Source organism: Rhinolophus ferrumequinum, chromosome 8 (assembly GCF_004115265.2).
Source record: "Rhinolophus ferrumequinum isolate MPI-CBG mRhiFer1 chromosome 8, mRhiFer1_v1.p, whole genome shotgun sequence".
Lineage (NCBI taxonomy): Eukaryota > Metazoa > Chordata > Mammalia > Chiroptera > Rhinolophidae > Rhinolophus > Rhinolophus ferrumequinum.
Genome location: NC_046291.1, coordinates 25,768,848 through 25,793,002, shown reverse-complemented (window position 1 = coordinate 25,793,002; position 24,155 = coordinate 25,768,848). Strand labels below are relative to the sequence as shown.

General features: G+C 36.3%; 1 protein-coding gene across 1 annotated transcript in view; it reads right to left on the bottom strand.

The window, feature by feature from the left end:
* The window catches only part of DYTN (dystrotelin), a 56,262-nt gene that overhangs the window by 7,394 nt on the left and 24,713 nt on the right, over window positions 1-24,155 (bottom strand). Inside the window, exons 10-11 of the mRNA XM_033112340.1 lie at window positions 9,276-9,435; window positions 5,979-6,483 (exon numbers count right to left, since the gene is read on the bottom strand). Coding sequence (XP_032968231.1) covers window positions 5,979-6,483; window positions 9,276-9,435 — 665 coding nt within the window. The remainder of the gene's footprint in view (window positions 1-5,978; window positions 6,484-9,275; window positions 9,436-24,155) is intronic.

The following is a 24,155-nucleotide window of genomic DNA, read 5'->3' as shown; positions in this document are numbered from 1 at the left end:
AGGATGACTACCACCAGTACTGGGCCTGGGGTAGCTCCGCAAAAAGCCAGGACACTCCAAGCCCTGCTGCCACCTCCTGTAATGTTCAGCCACTGATTAAACCTCCTGCAGTACACAGTATGGTAAGGCAGGGTCCCAGTGAGTCAGCAGGGCAGATCAGCGGAGCTCACCAGGCCAATCAGATTCAGATTTGGCCTGTTGTGGGCAGGCTCAACACAGGAAAGATGGTAGTCAGAAGTTGTGGGGGCTCCTCTTCTCGGCACCAGTACTCTGGGCTGGGAAGATGGGTGTGAGGGGTTGGGGTCCTTTGTTCCTTCATGGGGAACCTCTGTGGCTGAAATATCTCTCCTGATTTTCAATCACCACACGTGGGTATGGGACCAGCCTGTTTCCCATCTCTGCCCCTCCTCCCGGTCTCGATGTGGCTTCTTCTTTATATCCTTAGTTATAAAACTTCTGTTCCGCTAGACTACAGATGGTTCTCCAGGTTGATTGTTCTATAATTTAGTTGTAATTTTGATGTGTTCATGGGATGAGGCAAGCACAGCATTTATCTGCTCCGCCATCTTGGATCTCCTTAATGCCAGATTGTTTTAAAAACATGTATCTATTTCTTTCTAAATAAATGCCCAGGATCCAGCACAGTGCTTGGCATATAGTAAATGCTTGATAATTGTTAAATGGATGAATGAGTGAATGAATGATGAACCAACTAGACATTTTTTTCTGTCTTTATGGAGATTTATTAAAATATTAGTACACATCCCTAGGATACCCAGGCAGCATTTGAGAAGACTACCTTCTAAATAAGTGAGATAAAGATACAGTAATGAACTTCTCTTTCTGGGGTTGCTAAAGCACTGTTCTTTATTTTCTTACAATTTGCTGAAGTTCATGCTTCATTTTTTGAATTTTTTTTGGCGCGAAGCTTTACAGTTTATTAACACTTATATTTCATTATTTCACTTGATCATAGCAACAATTCTGTGTGATGTAGCAATTACTGCCATTTCCATTTTATGGTTAACGCACCTAAGGTTCAAGAAAGCTAATGACCAACACAAAGCTAGAAAACTAGCAAATTATAGAAGTAGGATTCCTACCTAGTTTTTCCATCCTGGGGTACTGCTGCCTTTTCCTCATATTGTTGTAATATTCTGATACTGACCTAGAGATGAAAGAGTACCTAAATATTAATAATTACAAAGCTAACTCCATCCCGATGTGAATTCCACTTTCTAGACCCAAAGTTAGGCCTAACTCCTACCACCTCTGCTCCATACGTTTTCTGCACCACCAAATCATTTGTACAACATGCTCTTATTTTTTGTGGCTAACTGAATTATAATTATTTGTTCAACTTTCTGTTTTTAAAAATCTTTTTTCTGGGGTTCATTTTTTTATTAGTTTCAGGTGACAAAACAATGCAATAGTTAGACATTTCACCCCTCACAAAGTAATAAGACTCCTCCCCCAATCTATTGCCCCTCTTACATCGTATATATTTATTCCAAATTCATTGACTTTATTCCCTATGCTATACTCCGTATCCCGTGATTTTATATATATATATATTTATAGTTGACATACAATATTTTTCAGCTTCAGGTGTACAGTGCAGTGGTCAAGCATCTACACTATCCATGAAGTGGTCTCCCTAATAAGGCATATTCCCATCTGATGCCCTACAAAATCTTTATAACATTATTGATTATATTCCCCAAACTGTCTTTCATATCCCCCTGGCAATATTGTAGTTACCAATTTATGCTGTCTAATCCCTTCCCCTTCTTTCTCATCCCTACCCCTCTCCCTTCTAGCAACCATCAGTTTTTCCTCTATATCTCTTAGACTATTTCTGTTTACTTTGCTCATTTACTCAGATCTTTAAATTCCACATATAAGTGAGATCATAAGGTATTTGTCTTTCCCTGTCTGACTTATTTCATTTAGCATAATGTTTTCTAGGTCCATCCATATCATTGCAAATGGTAAGATTTCGTTCTTCTTTATGGCTGTGTAATACTCCATTGTATAAATGTACCATAGTTTCTTAATCCAGTCATCTACCAATCGGCATTTCAGTTGTTTCCATGTCCTGGCTATTGTAAATAGTGCTGCAATAAACATAGGGGTGCATATATTTTTTTGAATTAGTATCTTGGATTTCTCTGGATAAATACCTAAGAGTGGAATTGCTGGGTCATAAGGTAGTTCCATTTCCAGTTTTTTGAGAATACTCCATACTAATTTCCATAGTGGCTGCACCAATCTGCAATCCCACCAACAGTGCACCAGGGTTCCCTTTTCTCCACAACCTTGCCAGCACTTGTTGTTTGTTGATTTATTGACGATAGCCATTCTGACTGGAGTGAGGTTTTCACTCATTTCATCTCATTGTGGTTTTTATTTGCATTTCTCTAATGATTAGGGAGGTTGACCATTTTTTCATATGTCTGTTGGCCATCTGATGTCCTCTTTAGAGAAACATCTCTTCATGTCCTCTGCCCATTTTTTAATTGGATTGCTTGGTTTTTTGGTGTTGAGCTGAATGAGTGTTTTATAAATTTTGGATATTAACCCCTTATCAGATATATCATTGACAATTATCTTCTCCCATTCAGTAGGCTGCCTTTTTGTTTTATTGATGGTTTTCTTTGCTGTGAAAAAACTTTTAAGTTTGATGTAATCCCATATGTTTATTTTTTTCTTTTACTTCCCTTGCCTGAGGCGATTTATCAGTAAAAATATTACTCAGAGTAATGTCTGCAAATTTACTCCCTATATATTGTCATTTTTTGATTTTTTAAAATAGTAGTTTAGATGACGGTTCCAGATGGGGAAGAAAAGAACAGGAATAGTCCTCCAACATCTCCACCCTTAACCAGGTTCCCTGAATCCCATCTCTCTATTCCCTTGCCTTCCCTTCTCATCCTTGAAACCTACAGTGGTGAGTAGATGGCATAAAAGTATGGGAGAAAAGCTGGGAAAAAATTTCAGAGATGTATGCAGGAAATTTTACTCAAAATGGAAAGAGAATAATTTAATGAGAAAATAAGACTAGAGTACTTTGTCACCACAGAAGCAAGTAGTGTTAGATGCTCTTTCAATCTAATTCCTTTACTGCAAGTTTGAACAAATTGTTTGCTACTGATTTTCAATGCAACATTTGGAATTTAAAAAGATTTTTGGGAACATCTTCTACACACTTTCTCTCTTCCATTAAGCTGGCATAGTCTCTTGAAATCCTATTATCCTAGCTCTTAATAATGAGTGACTCTATTCAGTCAATGCCAACAACTGCCCCCACCAGGCTTGCTGTTTTGGACTTAATAAGCCTTAAGTAGTATAAAGTTCATTTTAATTTCCAGGATGTGTTGACTCCTTAGGAAACCTTCAATCCAAAAGGGTGGTCAGCTACTAGGATAACCACAACACTGGCTGAATATGTTGGCACTGAATAAATTTTCACATGTTACAAACAGTAGATCTTTCAATTTTCCCAACAATTCTCAAATTAAAAAAACAAAACAAAACAAAACTAGAACAGTGAAATGATCAGAAACTTCCTGCTGTTATCTAATTCATCTATGACGGGATAGAAATAAAACAAAGGTAACTAATACCTTAATTTATTTGCCTTTCCACATCTTCATCAGTGTGGTTATCATACTCCTGTCTCTGATTAAGTCTGAGGTAATTGTGGTAAGCATGCATAGGTTATGCATAAACTATGGAGTATATTTTTATAATCCATATTGCCAATGGCTAAGTGGAATTTACAAACAGGATCATATTCAATACCAGACTGAAAAAGGAGATAAGCTTAATAAGAAATATTTCAGGGAGGAGTGACAGTGTTTAACAAAAGCAGATAGTAACCAGGAAGGCTGATATATAATAGATCCTATGCCTAAAACCCTCAAAGAAATAAGACTGATATAAAAGGAACAGGACTATAAATTTAAATCTTATCAATTAGTAAATATCTGCTGAATAATCACAAAGTATTCAGTACTCTAGCAACAAAAAGGGAAAATGTGCATCTTCTTGCTAATATCCTAAGAGCTTTTGTGTAATAATGGATACTTCCTGCAGAAAGTCTCAGTGGTTCTACTTAAATTGTAAATGAAAGCAGAAGTAAATTTTTTTGAGACATACATTTTTTATATATTTTACAAGATTGAATAATGTTAACTGCATCTTCATCCATTATTACATCATCTGCATTTAGAAACGAATCTTTTTCATGATCTTTCCTTTGATGCTTTAATGATAGGTCTTGATATAGTCACTTAAAATATGCATGAATCTTTTATCTTTAGGCATCAAGCAGAGCAAAGCATTCAGATATTGCCTTCCATATATACATAGTAGACCTAGTCTGTTAGGAATCTGAAATGTACAAAATAGCCAACTAAATTTGTGATGGCTGACCCAACACAACATTTTAGAAGTCAGTAGCTTTCATAAAGTCAACTGTAAAACCAATAACAAAAACTAAAATGAGATGAAGATATCAGATACAAATGAATTTCTAGACTAAAAGCCACATTTTTATGTGAAATTTTTCTAAAAACGTCAAGTGGATATTGACTTTGCTTTGAAAACTTATCATGACCCCAGTGATGTTTAGATGGAAACACAGTGGGTGGAATCTTGTGTCAGCCTAAGAATTAGGCACAAGGAGTTCCCATTCTATGTTTGCCTCAGACAGTCTGAGCATGCTTCCAGCATCTTTGTGATCTTGTTTTCTCTAACACGAGGATTGTAACTCCAACTCCCTTCACAGTAGAGATTTTTAGAATCACCAAATAATTACCTCATCGACTTGGCTTTATGAAGTTCGATGTCCAACTGACATTATGTGCCCATTTTACAGTTTACCAACTGTTAGATGCTGAATTGTGTCTCCCTCCTCCAGTTCCTATATTGAAGTCCTAACCCCCAATACCTCAGAATGTGACTATATTTGGAGGTAGAGTCTTTAAAGAGTTAATTAAATTAAAATGAAGTTATATGGTTGGGTCTTAATTCTTAATCCAATACGAGTAGTGTCCTCATAAGGAAAGGAAGTTTGAATAGGGCCAGGCACAGAGGGAAAATGGTGTGAAAACACAAGGAGAAGACAGCCATCTACAAGCTAAAGAGAGAGGCCTCAGAAAATGCCAATGCTGCTAACACCTCGATCTCTAGCCTATAGGACTGTGAGAAAATAAGTTTTTGTTCGTTTGTTTAAGCCACCCAGTCTGTGGCACTTTCTCATGGCAGCTCTAGCAAACTAATACACTAACTCAGAAACATTTTGAGGTCTTCTCTGATGCAGAAGCACATGAGAATGTTATCTTCTGTTTTATCACAAGTCTCTAGATGATCACTCCAACATAAAAGATCTTAGGCTTTCTTAAAAAGAAATAGATACAGATATTGCTATATTAAGATAATAAAACACTCTATAAATAAGACAGTGTCACTCCAAAACACAAGAAATAACTCTCGCAAAAAAGGATTAGAAAAAAGAGGCTTCAGAATTTATCGATGAGTCATAGCTTATGAAGAAGATGATAATGATGGCACTAATAACATAAAAATCTTAATTATGCTTCAGAAAGAGTGTATCATTCTTACCCCCATTTTTAAATGGTAACATGAGGCTGCCCAGTTATATGTGTTTTAGCACTACTGATGATAATAATTGCAATAACAAAATCATAAGCATTTATCGAATTCTCAATATATACCAGGTACTATACTAAAATCTCATATGATTTATCATCTTTAATGCTCACAGCAATCCTACCAGTTAGGCAATATTAGAAATCAAGTTCAGAGATGCTACTGATGTAGCAGTCACTACTCTGACTGTTACTCACCAGACGAACTGTAGCTATTGGGCTAATGTCATTAAATCAAGTGTTTTAAAAGGCAGCCTGAATCCCTGGTCATCACTGTATCTCTATTGATTGTGCAAATCTTACCTGATGCCATTTCTAGAGTGAAGGCATCCATAAGTTTTGACAATAATTCTTGCAGTTCCTCTTCCTCCAGCTCATCCTTTTCCTCCTGGATGTTGAGTGTCTCTTTCCTTTCCACGGGTGCGAGAGCAGGACTGGGTATTTCAGCAGGAGTAATTTTGGGGGTGTCCTCCATCAGTCCTTCGTGGGAACTGGATGGGGAGCTAAGAATTTCCTTCGAGGTCTTTTGTGCTTGGCTTTGTGTGCTGGTGCTTTGAGTGGACTTTCGCTGTAAAATGGCCTCTGGTGATTCTGAATTTGGCAGAGCATGTTCTGTGTTTGCTTGACTTCCATTTCTGTCAGTCACCGTGTGGTTCGGAAGAGAGTCCCATTTTGAACCATCCTCAGTGGCATTCTTGAGCTGGGAAGAATCTCCTCCCCTCTGAACACGTTTACCTTTTCCATGGTCACCCTTTGAAACCATATTTTGACTGAAGGAAGATAAAGGATGGCGTGGCTGCAACATTGCCTGGAGAAAGAAAGCTTTATTTATTAAGAAATTAACATATATCTTATTTTTTTCATAAATATATATAATTTTAATATTCTAATAGAAAATTTTAATGTAAGATGTTTTCTGCTCTCTAAATACATTACTATTAATTTTATTTTATGCTCTTAAATCTGTCTACAAAAATTAAAACAGCTCAGATATTAAAATATCACAAAGAATAATCACAAGGAATTTGGGAAAACATTAGGTTCTAAAATCACAGGTTCTAAAATTATAAAGAGCTTCTTTTTTTTTTTTTTCCCCTGGGCTAGATCTCCTCAGGCTTTTCCTCTCTTCCTTGTACCATACACACCTATCTAAGCTGTCAGAGCCTGACTTTTGAAAGTGTTAGTTACTGGTGAGGCTTATTTATGATGCTTGAAGACACCAGGGACATCTTTACTGATGGCATTTCAGGCCTGGTGGGAGGTGGGACAGGAGTTATTTTCTGAGAGCTGGCTTTCCTTCCTTTAAGCCATATCATGTAATAAACACCTACAAAGCAAAGTGGTTTTTTGAAATGTTTCTAAGATCCATTTTTCATGTTTGATTACCTTGTATTCTAAAGAGAAATAGGGAATCATATTTAAATACAAGAAATATGTTTGGGAGGAAGGCATTCCCCTCAAAGGCAAAACTCTTAAAATAGATATAAGATGTCATATTATGTGGTTAAAAGCACAGTCTTTCCATTTCTTTTACAAATGGCAAGGGAAAAAAGAGAGGTGAAATCTATAGATTAAAGGAGGCTTACGAGACCATTATATGACATAGACAGTGTTTGGATTGTAACATAAATAACCTACTGTAGAAAAAAATTGAGACAATTGAAAAAATATGAACATGTACTGGACATTTGATGACACTAGGAAATGATTGATTATTATAGGTGGTGGTGTTATGTTTTAAAAAAGAGTCTGTTTCTTTTGAAGACATATACTGAAATATTTCCAAATGAAAGAAAGATGAAATTGTGTGTGTGTGTGTGTAAGATAAGGAATATCTGAAAACATTAGCCTATATTGAACTGATAGATTAAAAAGTCTTAAAACATGTTCATAACAATCTATCAAGGTATGTATTTTGTGAAGGGTGTCATGATAATCCATAGGTTTAAAATCTAGGACGTGTGCTCTCAAAGTGTGGTCCACATACTCCTGGAGGTCCCTGAGATCCTGTAAGAGTTCCGTGAGGTCGAGACTATTTTCACAATGATCCTTAGATGTTATTTGCCTGATGTTTGTGTTGACATTTTCATGGAGGTTGCAAAATCAAGAGTTGGTAAAGCTAAAGGCAGCAAGACACAGATCCAGGCAGCATCACTAACCAGTGCTATTTTAGTCTTAGTTGTCATGCACTTCTTCACCATCATGCGCTTGCAGTTAAAAAAAAAAAAAAAGCCAGTTCCACTTATGAAAAGTCTTGATGGTGTAGCAAAATTCTTAATTTCCACAGTAATAAAACATGTCGTTTAAAGGTTATATGTGACAAAATGGGAAATGTGCATAAAACACTCCTGATGTTTACTGAAATATAAAAGTTGCCTCTTGTGCGAAAGAATTACTTACAGGCTATGTAATTCAGACAAGGGTATTTGGCAAATATCTTCTCAAAAATGAATGAAATGAGACTGTTGCAGTAAGAAAAACACTTAACAATGTATGTGCCCAATTTTAAAGGTTGAGCTTTTAAGCAAAAATTAGAATTTTGGAAAACTTGCATCCACCACCAGGAGATTGTTTCCAATTCTTAAAGACTTTCCTGATGAGATTACTGGTGACATTAATGAGTGTGATTTTCTTTCTTTCTTTTTTTTTTTGGTTGTGTATAATGAGATGGGTGAGTGTTAGGAAGTTCAGGATAGCTAAATGAACTTCTAAATGACATTGTATGATGCTACACAATCATGCGTGAGTATACGTTTCATCCAAAGAGCACAGCAGAACATTGTCTTTTAATGAAACAGAGTGTAAAATAGATATGATTTCAGATTCAATATTGGAACTCTCCTTTAAGAAACAGTCTTTTATCATGTTTTGGTGTAGCAGCAAAGAAGATCTCCAGTTATCTGAAAAGGCTATTAAAATACTCTCTTTTTTTAACTGCAAATCTGTGTGAGGCCAGATTTCTTCATATACTTCAACCAAAACATCTTGCAACAGATTGAATGCTGAAGCAGTTATGAAAATCCAGCTATCTTTTAGTAAGCCGGATATTAAAGAGATTTGTAAAAAAAAAAAAAAAAAAAAAAAAAGTAAAATAAGTAAAATGATGACACTTTCTAAGTTTCAAAAAATATGTAGTTACTGTTTAAAACTGTTACGTATATAATAGATTTTATTATTTTCATTTTGAAATTAGTTAATACATTCATTTTTAAACCACTTCTTAGTCTTAATTTTTGATTATGATAAATAGCAGTAGATATAACCCATAAAAACTCCTTGGGATCCTCAAAAATGTTTAAGAATGTAAAAGTGATGCTGAGACAACAAGGTTTAAGAATCAATGCTGAAAGGAACTGCTTTGACCCAGGTCTATTGTTTCTAAACGGTATAGTTCTTTCCCAATGGCACTGTCTTCACAAAGGGGGAGAATATAGTTTGGAGGAAGAAAGTGGGAGGTGGTGGAGATACAGAGAGAAGAGGGAAGGGGAAGAGGCCGGTCAAGGTGAAGTATGACGCTTCAGGCTGTAGGCTTCCCTTGGCCAGAGGATTTGAAGTCAGACTTCCAGATGGTCCAGGTGGCCAGTCTCCCACATCTCATACCTGTAGGTCCTGTCCCATTTGCTGTAGCTTGGTCCAGAGACTGTCCTGGTTAGCTGTGAGTTGGTGAATCCTTGTTTCTAATCTGCAACTTTTTTCTTCCTGGGAGGCGTAGATGGCTTGCAACTTGTCTTTGTACCGGTTTAGTTGTTTTTTAAGGAGCCTGGAAAGAGGACAGGTCTGAGTGGGTGGTAAGGACAAGAAGCCAGCACACTCATCAGAGACTTAGCCAAATGTACTCCAGGTCCTCTCCGTGGGAGAAGATGCTGGAGAAGCCTGGGCACCCACTGTTGATCAACCCTGTTTTAAACTGTTCCTCAGGTAGAGCTGCCCTTTGTGTCTATTAGATACACGATTCCACTAAGAATTTCACCGGCTTTAGAGATGTTTTAGGAAACTCATCAAGCATATTATGGATTACTTTTGACAGCACACCTTCACCAGATACTTACATTTGAATATATTGACTTCTATTCAGTATGCTTTTGTCTGGAAACACTCCATTTAGAATGATAGTATACGTGTCATGGCTAAACACCTCACATCTCACCAAGATCACAGGCAGGAAACAGTGATGCGATTCATGAGCTGTGTGTCTGTTTGGCTTCTCTCCCTCAGTCTACATGTTTATTGTTTAAGAATGAACCCAGTAGTCAGGGTAATTCTCAAGGCAGATCATGTCATTCCTCTGCTCAAAACCATCCAATGGTTCCCCTCCTTGGTTAGAATATGTAAAAGTCCTTACAGAGGCAGACGAGCCCTGACAGAATGGCCAAGACCCTCTTTTCCTCTTCGACCTCCTCCCTGCTCTCTCACTGCCCTTCAGCCACACAGAGCTCTTGACAACCCTTTGAACACACCAGGCACGTTCTCCCTTCAGAGTCTGCTCCTTTGGCTCCTCTGCCTGGAACCCACGTATCCTCAGTTTCTTGCTCACCTTACCCCGTTAAGTCTTTTCTCACTGTCATATTTTTTAGTGAGGTCATCCCTGACTGCCCTACTTAAAATTGCAAGCCAGGAGCCCCCGACCTCACCTCCAGCACCTCCAATCCCCTTTCCTCCTGTATTTGTCTCCATGGCTTTTTGCCATGTCTAATTGCTACAGAGTGGGAAGAGATCTTAGATTTTGACTTCGTTTCCAGCATTTACACTTCTGGACATTCACATTATATGACATATTACCTGTTTTGCTTATTATTTTACTTATGTATCACTCAGTTTATTGTTTAATAATTGTTTATTATCTCTTTATTCTGGCAACTTTTTCTATATTGCTTGTTGCCATAGCCCCAGACCCAGGCCTAACATAGTTGCTGTTACAAAGTGTGTATATGATTAAAATTGGCTTACAAAAATACAATCGTATTCTTAGATCAGTGCTGTTGGCGTATTGTGGAATTTGCAGAAATGGGCTTTCTGGTGGGAAATGCAACAACATTCTCAGTGGTAAGAGCCTTCGAAATTCCTAATTGCTGTAGATCTTGGAGAGGTCTTAGAATTTAGTTTGTGCTCCAATCTGAAGCAGGCATCTCTAAAGGATAGCCCTCAAACTTCCAGACAGTCACGCTCAGGAGAAACGGGAGTCTGACTCTAAAATCCTTGATCATAATTGGAGATTCAAGCATATCCTTACACTGGGTTTCCCAGAAAGGAATCAGCCTAGGGATTTGATACAGCAGACAGCAAAGAAACAGTCTCACAAGGCTTCTCTAGACAGTATTTTCTGTACTTAAGGGTGTTGCGCTTGTTAGGACCACTAGTAATACCAGTTTCTCTTTCTCCCATGTTGTCCACCTCCACCCCTCTCCTTCCTCCATCCACCATTTTTGGACAACTAGAAGACATGTACCCCAATCCTTGCACGATCCAAGTGAAAGCAGGCAAATCCCTAAAACTCCTATCAGAAGTATAATTCTTTCCTTACTCTGTTTTTCTTTCTTTCCTTTTTTTCCTTCTTTCTCTCCCTCCCTCCCTCTCTCCCTCTCTCTCCCTCTCCCTCTCTCTCTCCTTTCTTTTATTCCTTTCTCCCTGTTAGTATTTCCAGCAACTAGGAGCCCAATACTTTCCAGAAAAATATCCACTGTTATCAAATAGTCCAGTTTATGTCAGAAATATTTCCTTTCAAATGATCTGGAATCTTCCTTCGTAAACTTTTTTATCTTTATATGTAGTTCTGCTTCCTGGAGTTAAGGAGTCCATGCAGTGGTCCCTCAGATAGAACACAAATACCCCTAAGGCAGGTTAATCATTCATTCGCAGAACAGTGAAACATTCCTTTCTTTGATTAACACCTAGCAGAGTGCCGAGTCATAAATAGGTAACTAATGATTGAATGATACTCTTTCTTTTAATGTAGTCTGATACAAGGTTGCTTTCTAAATAATCAGTGACACAGTGTTGGCTGTCGTTGAACTTACAGTTCACTATATATCTCAGCCCTTTCCCACACTATTTGTCCTGAACCTGGGCCTGTAATTGTAGGCCTTGCATTTAATTCCTTAAAATTGAGTCTTTATTAGAAGCCCCACTGTTGCACACTGTCATACTCTCACATCGTAGCGATCTGAGATCGTCATTCAGCTTATTGTCTATGCCTTCTGACATCATGCCACACACAATAGAAAAGCGTGCCTTCTACTATTTTATCCAAATTATTGATAAAAATAATGATGCAGACTGGAACAAAGGATAAAGCCTTCACATAGATTTTATATATTAATCAGCCTCACACTTTGGTATACTTTGTGTTGATAAATAACCTTCCAGGAGACCAACGATGTGTGTAGTGGGTATGAATTATGTAAAAGGGAATATCTTTGTTTAAAATAATTAGCTTGAGATAATTATTTTAAGAATTGCTTTACAGAATTAAATTTCAAAATTTCCTTTTTATGTCTACATTGTAGGTTTCAAAATTGCCTTTTTATTGGTATACTATTTAATTTTATCTAATTTATTTTTCTTATACCAATACCATGAATAAGATGAAAGTTGCTTTTAACATTTAAATTATTAAACTACTTTAAAAGTGTTATTAAGCTTCTTTTCGAGTTATCACAGAATTTAAAAAATGTTCCTTATCTTTCATACATTTATATTATGAAGCACATCTCATTATATGTATAGATAGAAAGAGAGCGCATCTAGTAAATACTGAATACTGTGCCTGAAAACAAAGGTCTTCCCTCAGAGGGAACTTCTTGAGGATTCAAGAATTCTGTCTTCTAAAAAAACAATGACAACAGGAGACAGGAACTCTTGGAATAATTAGTTCCTTGACACACAATAAAAAGATGGTAGACAGTTTCCAACAAACCTAATAAACCTGGTAGAAAGTCAGATGTTGTTGGAGAAAAGGTGCTGATTTCTTTAGAAGTAGGCAAAACATACACACAAGACACACACAGAGTCAATAATTCACTGAAAATGCTTAACCAATTTTCAAGGAATAAAATTAGGCAATCAAAATTCAAAACTTAATATAATTAGCCAGATAATTTTTGTTACGCTCCAATACTCACAGGCCCCCCTCTACCTTCAAACTGGAATCATAAGAGTTCTCTGTTTAAGGAATGCCTTCCAAAAAAAAAAAGAAAAGCATGGTAAAATCTTTGTAGAAAAATTTTCTACAAAAGCAAAGGGACATGATATTCATTTGTCTCTGCCATCAGTATTTGTGCACACACATGGTTCCTACCTTCTTTCCCTATGGAGAGTCTTAATGGATTCATGCGTTCTCGACAGTTCATTCCTAATGCTGACTATGGTCTAGGGAAGGAAGAAACAGAGACTGTAAGTTTTCAGTTTTTGGTTTGACTTCAACCCACTTTCCTACAAATTCATCATCAGAACATGATAATGCTATTTAAAAAAATATACAGTCTGTTTCGAAATGTGACTAATATTGGGGTTTATGTCCCTATGCATTGATGCAGAGATGTTCGTGTGCTCAAAGTACATCACATACTCTCATTTTTATATAATAGCTGTCATTAAAGACATTTAAACATAACAAAGAGTTCTTGGTTTAAAAAAATCAGTTACAATAGTCTTTTGCCTGAGTTTGGTTGCTGCCTGGAACATCTTCTTCCCCAAAGCCATCTACAAAAGCAGTGGAGTTACTTTGTTTCTCTTGGCTCAAGAAATCTTGTACTTCTACCTCCTACCTTAAACTTTCTTGTTTTTCCATTGATTCCTTAGAGCCGTCCCTTCTCTTGTAATTCACCAAGTCTCTCTGAATTAATAATGGTCAGTCCACCTCTCAATTAGGATTTTCCTACTTGTCTCTCACATCACAGTCTGCTCCCTGAACTGCAGCCCAAGGGCAAGTCCTGACCTGACCCAGCCTGGCTCAGGCTCCTGGGGCACCATGTACCAGCCTTTGGCTCCCACACGCCTGGATAGGAGATTGGATTTCATTATTCTGCATTTATAAGCAGCTGTGGCTATAGTCTATGGCCTTCCCCCCTCCTTGAAAAGGATTTGAAGAGGGGCTGGCCACCTTGGGAAACTTCTTCCATAAGAAGAGCCTGAAAGAGGAAGTGGAAAGGGCAGGAAGACGAAGCTGAGCTACAGACTTGAAGTCACATTCTCTGGCTGGTGCACACTCTCTGTGGCCCCTCTGAGTGACCTGTGCCTGTCTGCCTTTTCATTCAAATAGTCAAACAGCTTCCAAATGCCTAGCATAGCCTTTGAATCAATCAGGGAACTTCATATTACTAATATCAATGTTATTATATGGCACATATTGTTCTGCAATTGAGAAACACATCAGCTCAGCACATATGGACCTGCCACAGTTTATCCATAGACTACATACCATAGTTTATTTAGTCATTTGAAATTGAAGGACATTAGACTGTTTCCAATTTTTTCAAAATTATAGGCAGTGCTGCCGTGAACTAAGCGGTACCTGCCTTCTTGCCTATATATGTGCAAGGTTCTCAGGTTTTAAGTTTAATAGATACTAGCCATTTGCCCTCTTTAGATACATCCATGCACACATGTGCACACATGTATGCACATTTGAAAATGCATAAAATAAGGCCTGCAAAGGCCTACCCCAAACAGATACCTCTGGGGAACTAGGGACTGGACCTGGGTTGGGAATTATGGCTGAAGAGGACTTTACCTTTATTTGTAATATTATAATTTTTTTATAAGGCAAACAGATTCAGGTCTTAGTTGTCTAATTAAAAATTCTTTTGGGGGGGATAAAAATCAAAGAAAAAAATGTACTATATACGTACGATAGGCTGTAGCAACTTTAACAATGAAAAGAAGTGAGAAGGAGTAAAAGGAAAGTGAAATACAGGAGGAAAACCAAAAAGCAAAACCTCTTTGAAATTTTTTTCCCTCAGAACAAATAAGTGTTAAAGTGAAAAAAAAAAAAATTCTGCATTGTGAAAATGGCTTTTCTTCTTCTATTCGAAGCAGGAAATAGAGCAGCTTTGCATCTGTCCTCACACATGTAATTCCAGCTCTCTGCAGAGTGCTCCAGTAAGAGGTGATGTTAGGTATGCAACGAGAGGTGTCTGAGTGGCCCCCTGACATGAGCTGATGATGGGAGCATACACAGACTCGAAAAAACATCCCCCAGAGGCAGCTGCACAGGGTGGTCTCAAAACTTACTCTCCACTCACACTTCTACTCAGAACAACTGCAATATGAGAACTATAATTTCTCTTTGATGATTGAAAAGCCTCACAGATCATCCTGTTTTGAAGACCTTTCTTATGATCTGACAGTACTGATTACAATCACTGAGGGAAAGCCTACAAGTGGAGGAACACGTAAGAGGACAAAGAAACAGCTGATTGAAAACATGATGAAATATTTGCAGAATGTACACTTGAAAAAAAAGAAGCATTGCTAATTCCTCTGATGAAAAAATTTCATTGGGATTTTTAAGTTTCTTCCCTTATCTTATTTTTCATTCACCACCCCCCTTTGTCTCTTCCTTGTAAGTTTCCTGAACATTTTCCTCACGTATCGATAAACTAATCCCTCCCCCCCATTTTTTCTTCCCCCTACTTTTCAATGACATCAAATCTTGGGCTACTGAGCTGCCAAATTAAGGCCCTGTGGACAGAAGAAAGTTTTTACCTGTAAGTAAGTTACATTCAGAAGTTTTAGGCAGAGACTTCGTACCTATGGACACTGGAGTAATTTAAGGATACCGAAGTTGAGTGCAACTTACCTTTCGGATATAGACTTAGGTACAGTCCTCTCAAAACTAAACTTTGTCGACTGAGGCAGTGAACAATACAGTCCATTGGTTGCATACCAGAGGGGGCATGTGTTGTTTGGGTTAGAATTGCCCACTCTTTGGGGGCAACAGGTGAGAGAAAATTCATGTTACTCAGCTGCATGTAAATGAAGATAGCTTTTGTGTTTCCTTAAGGATGTCGCTATTGAGTCTCCTAAAACATGCCACAAATGAGCAATGCAAATTTTACTGTAATTAATTGTGTTTACCACTGTTGCCATTAATTCATAATTCTTGGCTAGATAGAAAACTTATGATGTACTTCATCCTTGCAAAAATCAGAGTAACCTGATTGCTCTATGCTTCAGGAAAATCTATGCAATGATTATACTAAATAGGTCAAAGACTGACAGGTAGTTAGGTATTTTGAGAATAGTATAGGTTTTCTTAATAGATATTTGGTTTGATTCTTCTGATACAAATTTGAATTTATTCTTTTGGAGTAAGAGTTGAGCAGATTTGAGTTGGATTAAATAGAAATTGGAAGATTTGAAAAATGAATAAAATGATACATTTAAAATACCTTTCTTACCTAATTAATTTGAAAATCTTTTAAATTATCAGAGTTAACTGAAGAAAGCATGAAGAAACTATTAAGCTGGAAGAAATAGATAACTATCTAAATATTATAAAGGTTCCAGTGTCCTAGGTTTTTACTCTTGAACTCTAGCAATTGTTAAAGAAATAAAGAGTTCTTAAGTTAGATAAATTGTTTCAAAGACAAGAAAAGATGAAAAATGACTGGTTGCTTAATATAACCATCAAAACTCAGATGCTCAAAACTGACAAAGACAGTATTGAGAGAGCAAGAGTGAGACTATTCTGACTTGTGTGTTGCAGTTCTAAATAAAAAAATGAGCAAATCAAATTTTAAGTGTATTTAAAGAATAATCTGCTACAAACAAAAATAACAGTTCTAGCAATGCCAGGAATGCTGACTATCAGGGACTCTACTAATGCACTACTTCCCATAAGGGAAAACATGGGATAATTTCAAGTGATGCTAAAAAGGGATTTAAGAGAAATAAATTCAAAATCACTTCTGATTGCATACCAAAAAAATATAAAAATAAATAAGTAAAAAAAAAAGGAAAAGAAAATGACTCCTTCCACCTTAAAAAGAATCTCAAACCAACAACTAACAGCATAAGATTTAATGGAGAAACACTAGAGAAATGCCCCAATTAAATCTAATTTAAGATAAAATAAGCTGCCCTGTCATCCCTTGCATTATTCAATATTGTTCTGAAAAACCTAGAGTCTTTAGGGAATGAAGACATGAAACAGAAATGAAAGGTTTAACTATTGTAAAAAAAAAAAGAAAAAAAAAACAGAGAGAGACACCAAAATATCTTTTTTTCCAGGCTGCTTAACTGTCTATCTAGAAGCAAGAGATTCACTAAACCAATATTTGAAATATTCAGAGAGTTCAGAAAGGTTCTCTTTACGAGATAACTAATCAAAAACCCATAACTTTTTAACATGTCATCATCCATAATTAGGAAAAGATACAATCGATGTGACCTTTATTCACAATAACAACAACAAACATAAGGTATCCAGGGTGCCCTCAGTCAGAAACAGGTCACAGGATAAGAAGTAAGCTTATCCTGGAATCTGACAAGACCCAGTAGGTTCTAGATGCCTCGGGGGCCACTGAGAACAAAGATAGCAGTTTGAACCAGCACAAAGGTTTGCGAGGATACTGAGGGGGAAAAAAAATTACAATTTATACTATATATCCTACAACTCAATAGCAAAAAAACCTAAATAACCTGATTAAAAAATGAGCAGATGATTTAAATAGATATTTTTCCAAAGAAGACGTACACATGGCCAGCAGGTATATGAAATGGTGATCAATATCACTAATCATCAGGGAAATGTAAAGCAAAAACCATGAGATATCACCACATACCTGTTAGAATGGCTATTATCAAAAAGACAAGAAATTGTAAGTGTTGGTGAGGATGTGGAGAAAAGGGAATCCATGTGCACTGTCGGTGGGAATGCAAATTGGTGCAGCCACTGTGGAAAACAGTATGAATTTCCTTAAAAAATTTAAAATCGAGCTACCACATGATCTAGCAATTCTACTTCTGGATATTTATCTGAAGGAACAAAAACCCTAACTTGAAAAACTATATTCACCCCTATGTTCATCACAGCATTATTACAGTAGCCAAGATGTGGTAGCAACCTAAATGTTCATCAATGGATATATGGATAAAGAAAAAATATATATGAGTATACACACATACACACACACACTCACACACACAGGAATATTATTTAGGCATAAAAAAGAAAGAAATCTTGCCATTTGTGACAACATGGGTGGACCTTGAGGGCATTATACTAAGTGAAATTAGTCAGACAGAGAAAGACAAATACTGTATGTTTACATTTATATGTAGAATGAAAACAAAACAAAACAAAACGAAAAACACAGAGCTCATAGATACAGAGAACAGATTGGTGGTTAGAGGCGTGGGGATGGGGATAAGTGAAATGGGTGAAGGGGATCAAAACATACAAATTTCCAGTTAGAAAATAAATACGTTTTGCAGATGTAATGTACAGCATGACTATAGTTAGTGATATTGTACTATATATTTGAAAGATGCTAACAGAGTATATCTTAAAAGTTCTCATTACAAGAAAAAAATTGTAACTGTGGATGATGGATGTTATACTTAAAATCATGAGCACTTTGTAATACATACAAATATTGAATCATTATGTTGTATACCTGAAAATTAATATAATTCTATATATCAATTATATCTCAATAGAAAAACAAAAAACAAAAAAGAAACTATCAACATTGGGTCACTTTGTAAATAATCCCATATGAGCTACATTAATGGTGTGAAAAATTGGAAAGAAATGAAGTTTGAATAGAAAAAAAATAAGAGAAAACTTGTTCTGTAGTATATTAATGAGTATCATAAAGCTGGACTAATTCAAATAACATTCATATGTAAAAATAAAGTTAAAAGCAATTGAGCTGAATAGATGGCAGTAAAAAACATTCTAAAACGGTAAACATTTTAGTATATGTTAAAGGAACCACTACAAAGAGAAAAGATTTACTTAAGGTTAGATAAAATTGGGTATTTTAAGTAAAAAGTAGGAGTGGGGGAGTACTTTGACCTTCTATCATGCATCAAAACAAAAAGTTTGTTTTGTTTTGTTCGTAGATTTAAACATTAAATGTCAAAGATAATCAAACCATGTGAAAACAAATGAAGTTAAAGAATCATTTAATTTCTCAAAGAAATTAACTTGGAGAAAGTTTTCCAAGCATAAAACTATGTAAGTAGTCAGAAAGAAGATTGATAATGTTTTTATAAGAATTGAAAATGTTTACATAGCAAGTCACATTATAAATAAGACTGAAAGAAAATAGCTATGAAGACAGGCTTCCAAAAGTTACACTTAAAATTTAAGTTTAAATATAATAAATTAATAAATCAAACTGATGAATCCGTAAAAAGGGGCAGAGAACACGGACAGAAGAGAAAAGACAATGTATTTTTCTTCTAAATTTGCCTTCTAAACTATGTGGGGTAAAAGAAGTTTCATTTCACTCTATCAGAGAAATGAAAATTAAGGCAAATATGAGATATTCTGCTCATAAAATTAACAAAATTTAGACTATGGTACTAGTTAATATTAGCAAGGATCAAGGGAGATAAGTTACTTGAATTCCCTGGGAGTGTAATTTAGTATATCCTTTTTAAACAGCAAATTTTTAAGTATGAACAGTTTTAAAAATGTTGCCACCCTCATTTAGTGATTCCCCTTTAAGAAACGTTCTGATGAAATAATTGTGGAACCATGTGCAAAGAATAATGTACAAGGATTTCAATAATACAATTTTAAATTATAGCAAAAATTAGAAATAACCCAAATATCCAACAGAGAAGTTCAACAACGTTAAGTCCATTTAAATAAAAATTATACAACCATTAAAATGTTTTTGAGGAACTGTAATAGCAATGAAAAATGCTCACAATATAACTTACATTGATAAAGGACTATATAATCAATACATTTTTCAGTATGACATACACTATCTTAAAAAATGTTAGCAGGGAAGAAAATATACCAAAATATTAACAGTGGTTATATCATGGATTGATTGTAATTTTAATTTTGTTCTTTGCTCTTTTCTGACTTTTCCATAATATGTAGCACTTTATGATTGGAGATAAAAAGTTATTTTAAAAATTATGTTCCTAGATTTCCCCTTGATCACATTAATATCTTGAAAATATTCCCCCAAATAAGGAATGATTCACCAAATCTCACTGGATCATTGCAAAATGGTCCAGGTGAGTTGTGCCTTAATAACGGTTTCTTTCCCTTTTGGACTCACCTGATGATGTGGGCTGCTGTCACTGGTTTGTTGAGCCTGAGATATCCTTTGAGATATTCGTTTGGAGGCCTCTGCAGCTGCTCTTGCCACTGGTCCAGTTGGACTTACATATATTGGTATTTTATTGCTATTGTGCTGAATGGAGAGCCTGTTAGGAAGTAGAGTTTTTTGAGAAGTTATAATAGTTTTTAATGATCAGGTATGACATCAAGGAGAATATTTTTAGAAAATCTTAAATCAGGTATTAAATTTGATATCCAAAAAATATCAATAAAGGAGCACAATGATTTTTTTTTCTCCATGCTCTTATCCAACTACTCAGTTGATAGAGAGCCAATTAGCCAACAGAAGGAATGCAAATCCCATTTCCCACTTTCCTGACAATCTAGAAGTGAGAATGCAAAGAAACTCAAGGATGACAGCAGAAAATCCCCCAGGTCAGACACGAGGGGTTCTAAGCGCAGGTGTGTGTGTATTATGTCATATCTGAAAGAACATAGAATACACTAGGCTATTTTAAGGCATGTTCCATTTTATACAATTTCATTTAGTTTCCTTCCTTTATTCAAAAACTCTTTAAAGTATCTAACCATCTTGAGTTGTTGCAGATAAAAAAAGCTTTTTAAAGAAAGCAGAGAACTCCCCGGTCACAGAGACTTCACATCTAATAAACAGCAACTATACAATCATTTTTGACATAACACAATTCTTTCTACAGAATGCAATGAGAGTATATAGGGAAAGAAGCAATTATTCTGTAGTGCATTAAATACGTGTTTAAGGGGTGGGCATTTTGGGGTAGAAAAGCAGGGTTACCCATAACATCTTTGTCACACATCTTCCGAGTGACACACTCTTTCCTATTCCATCTGAGATCATTTTAATAGGTTGGGGCTGTTCAACACCGTTCACTAAAAGCCTATTAATTCTAGTAGTTTTTGCTAGCGTTACAGTCTTGGGGATTCCCAATCATATTAGCTTTCTTGGGGATTCAAAATCCCATACAAGTATACAAATATTTACAAGCATCAAAATACATGCTATTGAATTTCTTTGTGAAACAAAAATGACATCATCTCATACACATTATTCTGCCACTTGACCCTTTCTCTTTATGATGATAAATGCCCTCTAGTGTAATAGATTGGTGCTAATTTGTTCTTAAGTAGATTCATCACATTTTGTCCTATGTCTGTATCATGTTTTCTACCAGTGGGACTCTTCGGTTGTTTCTGATTCGTTGCCCTGTCCTCCAATGATACAATGTTTCTCCTTACTTACTATGTAGTGGTGCTCTCATTCCTATAAGACAGAGTTCCAAAAATGGATCAAGGGTCAAATTTTAGTTATATTTTTATGTTCAGTAGATACCACTCTTCTAAAGACAGTCCCTCCACATGTACAGTAGATTCCATCTCCCTTTGCTGAGTGACTTTGCTCCAACAATTCTTCCCTGCTCCACCAAAGTATTTTCTCTCTACAAACTCATTTCCTTAGGTAGACTAATACGCTAGTATTTTTTTTCCATCATAACAAAACAGTCTCTTAACTGCAGTTACTCTGCCACCTGGACTACCTCTTTGCTCCCTGGACAGTAAAAAAATCCTGAAAAAAATGATTACTTAGTATCTTTAATTCCTCATCTCCTATTCTCTCTTAAACTGCCTCTAGTCTGATTTTTTCTACTACCACTGTCCGCCAGTGCTCTTTTTGATGTTATGAATGACCTCAAATGTTCCTCATTGCTAAACCCAAAGATCAGTTTTTACTTGACCTTGCAGCAGCATTTGACACAGTAGGCTATGCCTGCCTTGGAACTCTTTCTTTTCCTATCTTCCAGGATTCCTTATTTTGTTGGTTTTTCTCCCACCTCATTCATTTCGGTTTCTCGGTATCCCTTGCTGGTTTTTCTTCTTCTCCCCAGCTTTGTAATGTGAAATATCACAGAGCTCAGACCTCAATTCTCCTTTCTTCTCTGTACTCTCTGTTTGGTGATCTCATACAGTCTCATGGCTTTAAAAGCCATATACGTCAACAACTTCCAAACTTTTATCTCCAATAGACTTTCTCCCAAATTTCAGACCGGAATAGCCAACTGTCTACTCAACATCTTCACATGGATGTCTAAGAGACATCTCAATCTAAACAAGATTCCCCCACAAATCTGCTCCTCTATAGTCTCCCCATTTCAGATGACACAACTTTATATTTCTGTATAAACCACCATGACCATATAGTTTAGTATAGATACAAGAATTGACCCATGGATCTAAGGGTGAGAATATCAATGCTATTAATTGATCCAAGTATATGAGAAAAGTTACTAGTTGACAAAGTTGGTATTTTAATTAAGTGGGGAAAAGATAGCGTAACTGGCTATCTATCTGAAAGAAAACAAAGCTAGACTCTTGCTAAAATAATTTTCGAATGGATTGAAAATTGAAATTCAGATTAAAAATAGAAGCATTAGAAGCCAATTTAGGAAAATATTGACATAACCTTGCTTCTACTCTGGCCTCCTGAGTACGTCCCCAACATCTCCTTCATTCCCTTCAGCCTCACTGGCCTCCTTGCTGTTCTTTGGACCTGCCAAGCTCGCTCCTGCTTTGAGGGGGCTGTCTCCTCAATTTACAGTGTGCTTTTCTCAGATACTAGAGTTAGGTTCTTGCAAGTCTCTGGTTAGAATATTTTCGTCCACGAATCAACCTTAGTTTGTGTGTGCTTCTGTTTAAAGATACCTTATTTAATACACATTGTTTGTTCATTCACATTGAACTTAGGGGCAACAGCCATACAACTCATTCTTGAATGAAGTTTGCCTAACACCCGTATTTTCTTGTTAAGGCACATCACAGCCTTTGTGTGCTTAGGAACACGACCATTTCAGCACGATGTTGGGGGCCATTTGAAACAGTGAAATCACCAAAGCAAAAAGCACTAAACATGTAGAAAACATGGCGCAAAATAGACTGTGGCAAGCACATGTGTTTACGGTATGGGAGCTGAAACAAGAAGGCATTTCAGCCTCCGCTGTGTGTCAGGCAACTCAATTATTTATTTGTTTTGCTGCTCTGTGTCTGTCTGCAAATGACCAAGATAGTATTTTGTGAGTAGTGGTTTTGGGGTTACAAATACATTTGCATGTGTAGGTGAATGCAGAAGTATGGAATCTGCAAACAATGATAAACTTTCTAGCGGGCTATTGCTAGTATAGTGAAGAGCTATTAATTTGTACATCTGTATTTTATTTTCTACCACTAAAAGCCTATTAATTCTAGTAATTTTTGCTAGATTTACATTCTTGGGGATTCCCAATCATATTTGCTTTCTTGGGGATTCAAAATCCTATTAGCTGCAAATGAAAGTAATTTTGTCTATTCTTTTCCACTGTTTTGATTTTCTTTTTTATTATGTTTGCAAGAACTTCCCAAAATATTTAATAACATTGGTGGTATTTGGCACCTACCTTTTGATTATGTTTTTGTAAGAGAAAATATTCTCAGTGTAAACTATTATATGGAAAGCAAGTGAATGCACATCAAAAGGGAGGAGGCTTATTATCATGAAGAATAGTTGCTGAATCAATGAATGAATTCAATATTACTACCACTTGGCAAAACCATTAAGCTCCTAGGAGATGTTCAGTCTAATGTGTCAACTTATTAGATATCAAAGATGTGTTTTGGCCTATTGTCACATTGTAAAATAGTAATATTCTACATTCATTTCTCCTTCATCAGCCACTAATCAGAATTTCTGAACTCATCAATATCTGGGCTAAACTGAAAATTATTTCATAAGAATTCTACTTTGGGGAACAACTGTATTGTGTTCGTGTGGACAGAGTATAACACATTGATATTTAAAAAACCTTTAGCTTTACACAGAGCTTGCAGTTTCCTTTCCTCTTCTTATCTCCCCAAATACCACTCTGGGAGCAGAAAGGGCAGGTTATTCCTATTATCAGGTAAAGAAAGTGAGTCATAGAAATGAGAAGTGACATCCCCAAGGCCACGTGCACAGTTGGCTGAGGACAAGGTTTCTGTGTCTCTCTGTTCCAGGCTCAATCAAACTTCACCACCTTCTTTCAACACTGTAATTACTCTTGTGACACTCTGTCATGCTCCATTCTAAAAGAGTTCATGATCTCCCATATCTATCCACCCATAAACCCCTTTGTCATGCATCTATCCATCCATTTTCTTATTCAGTTAGTCAGTCATTCAACAAA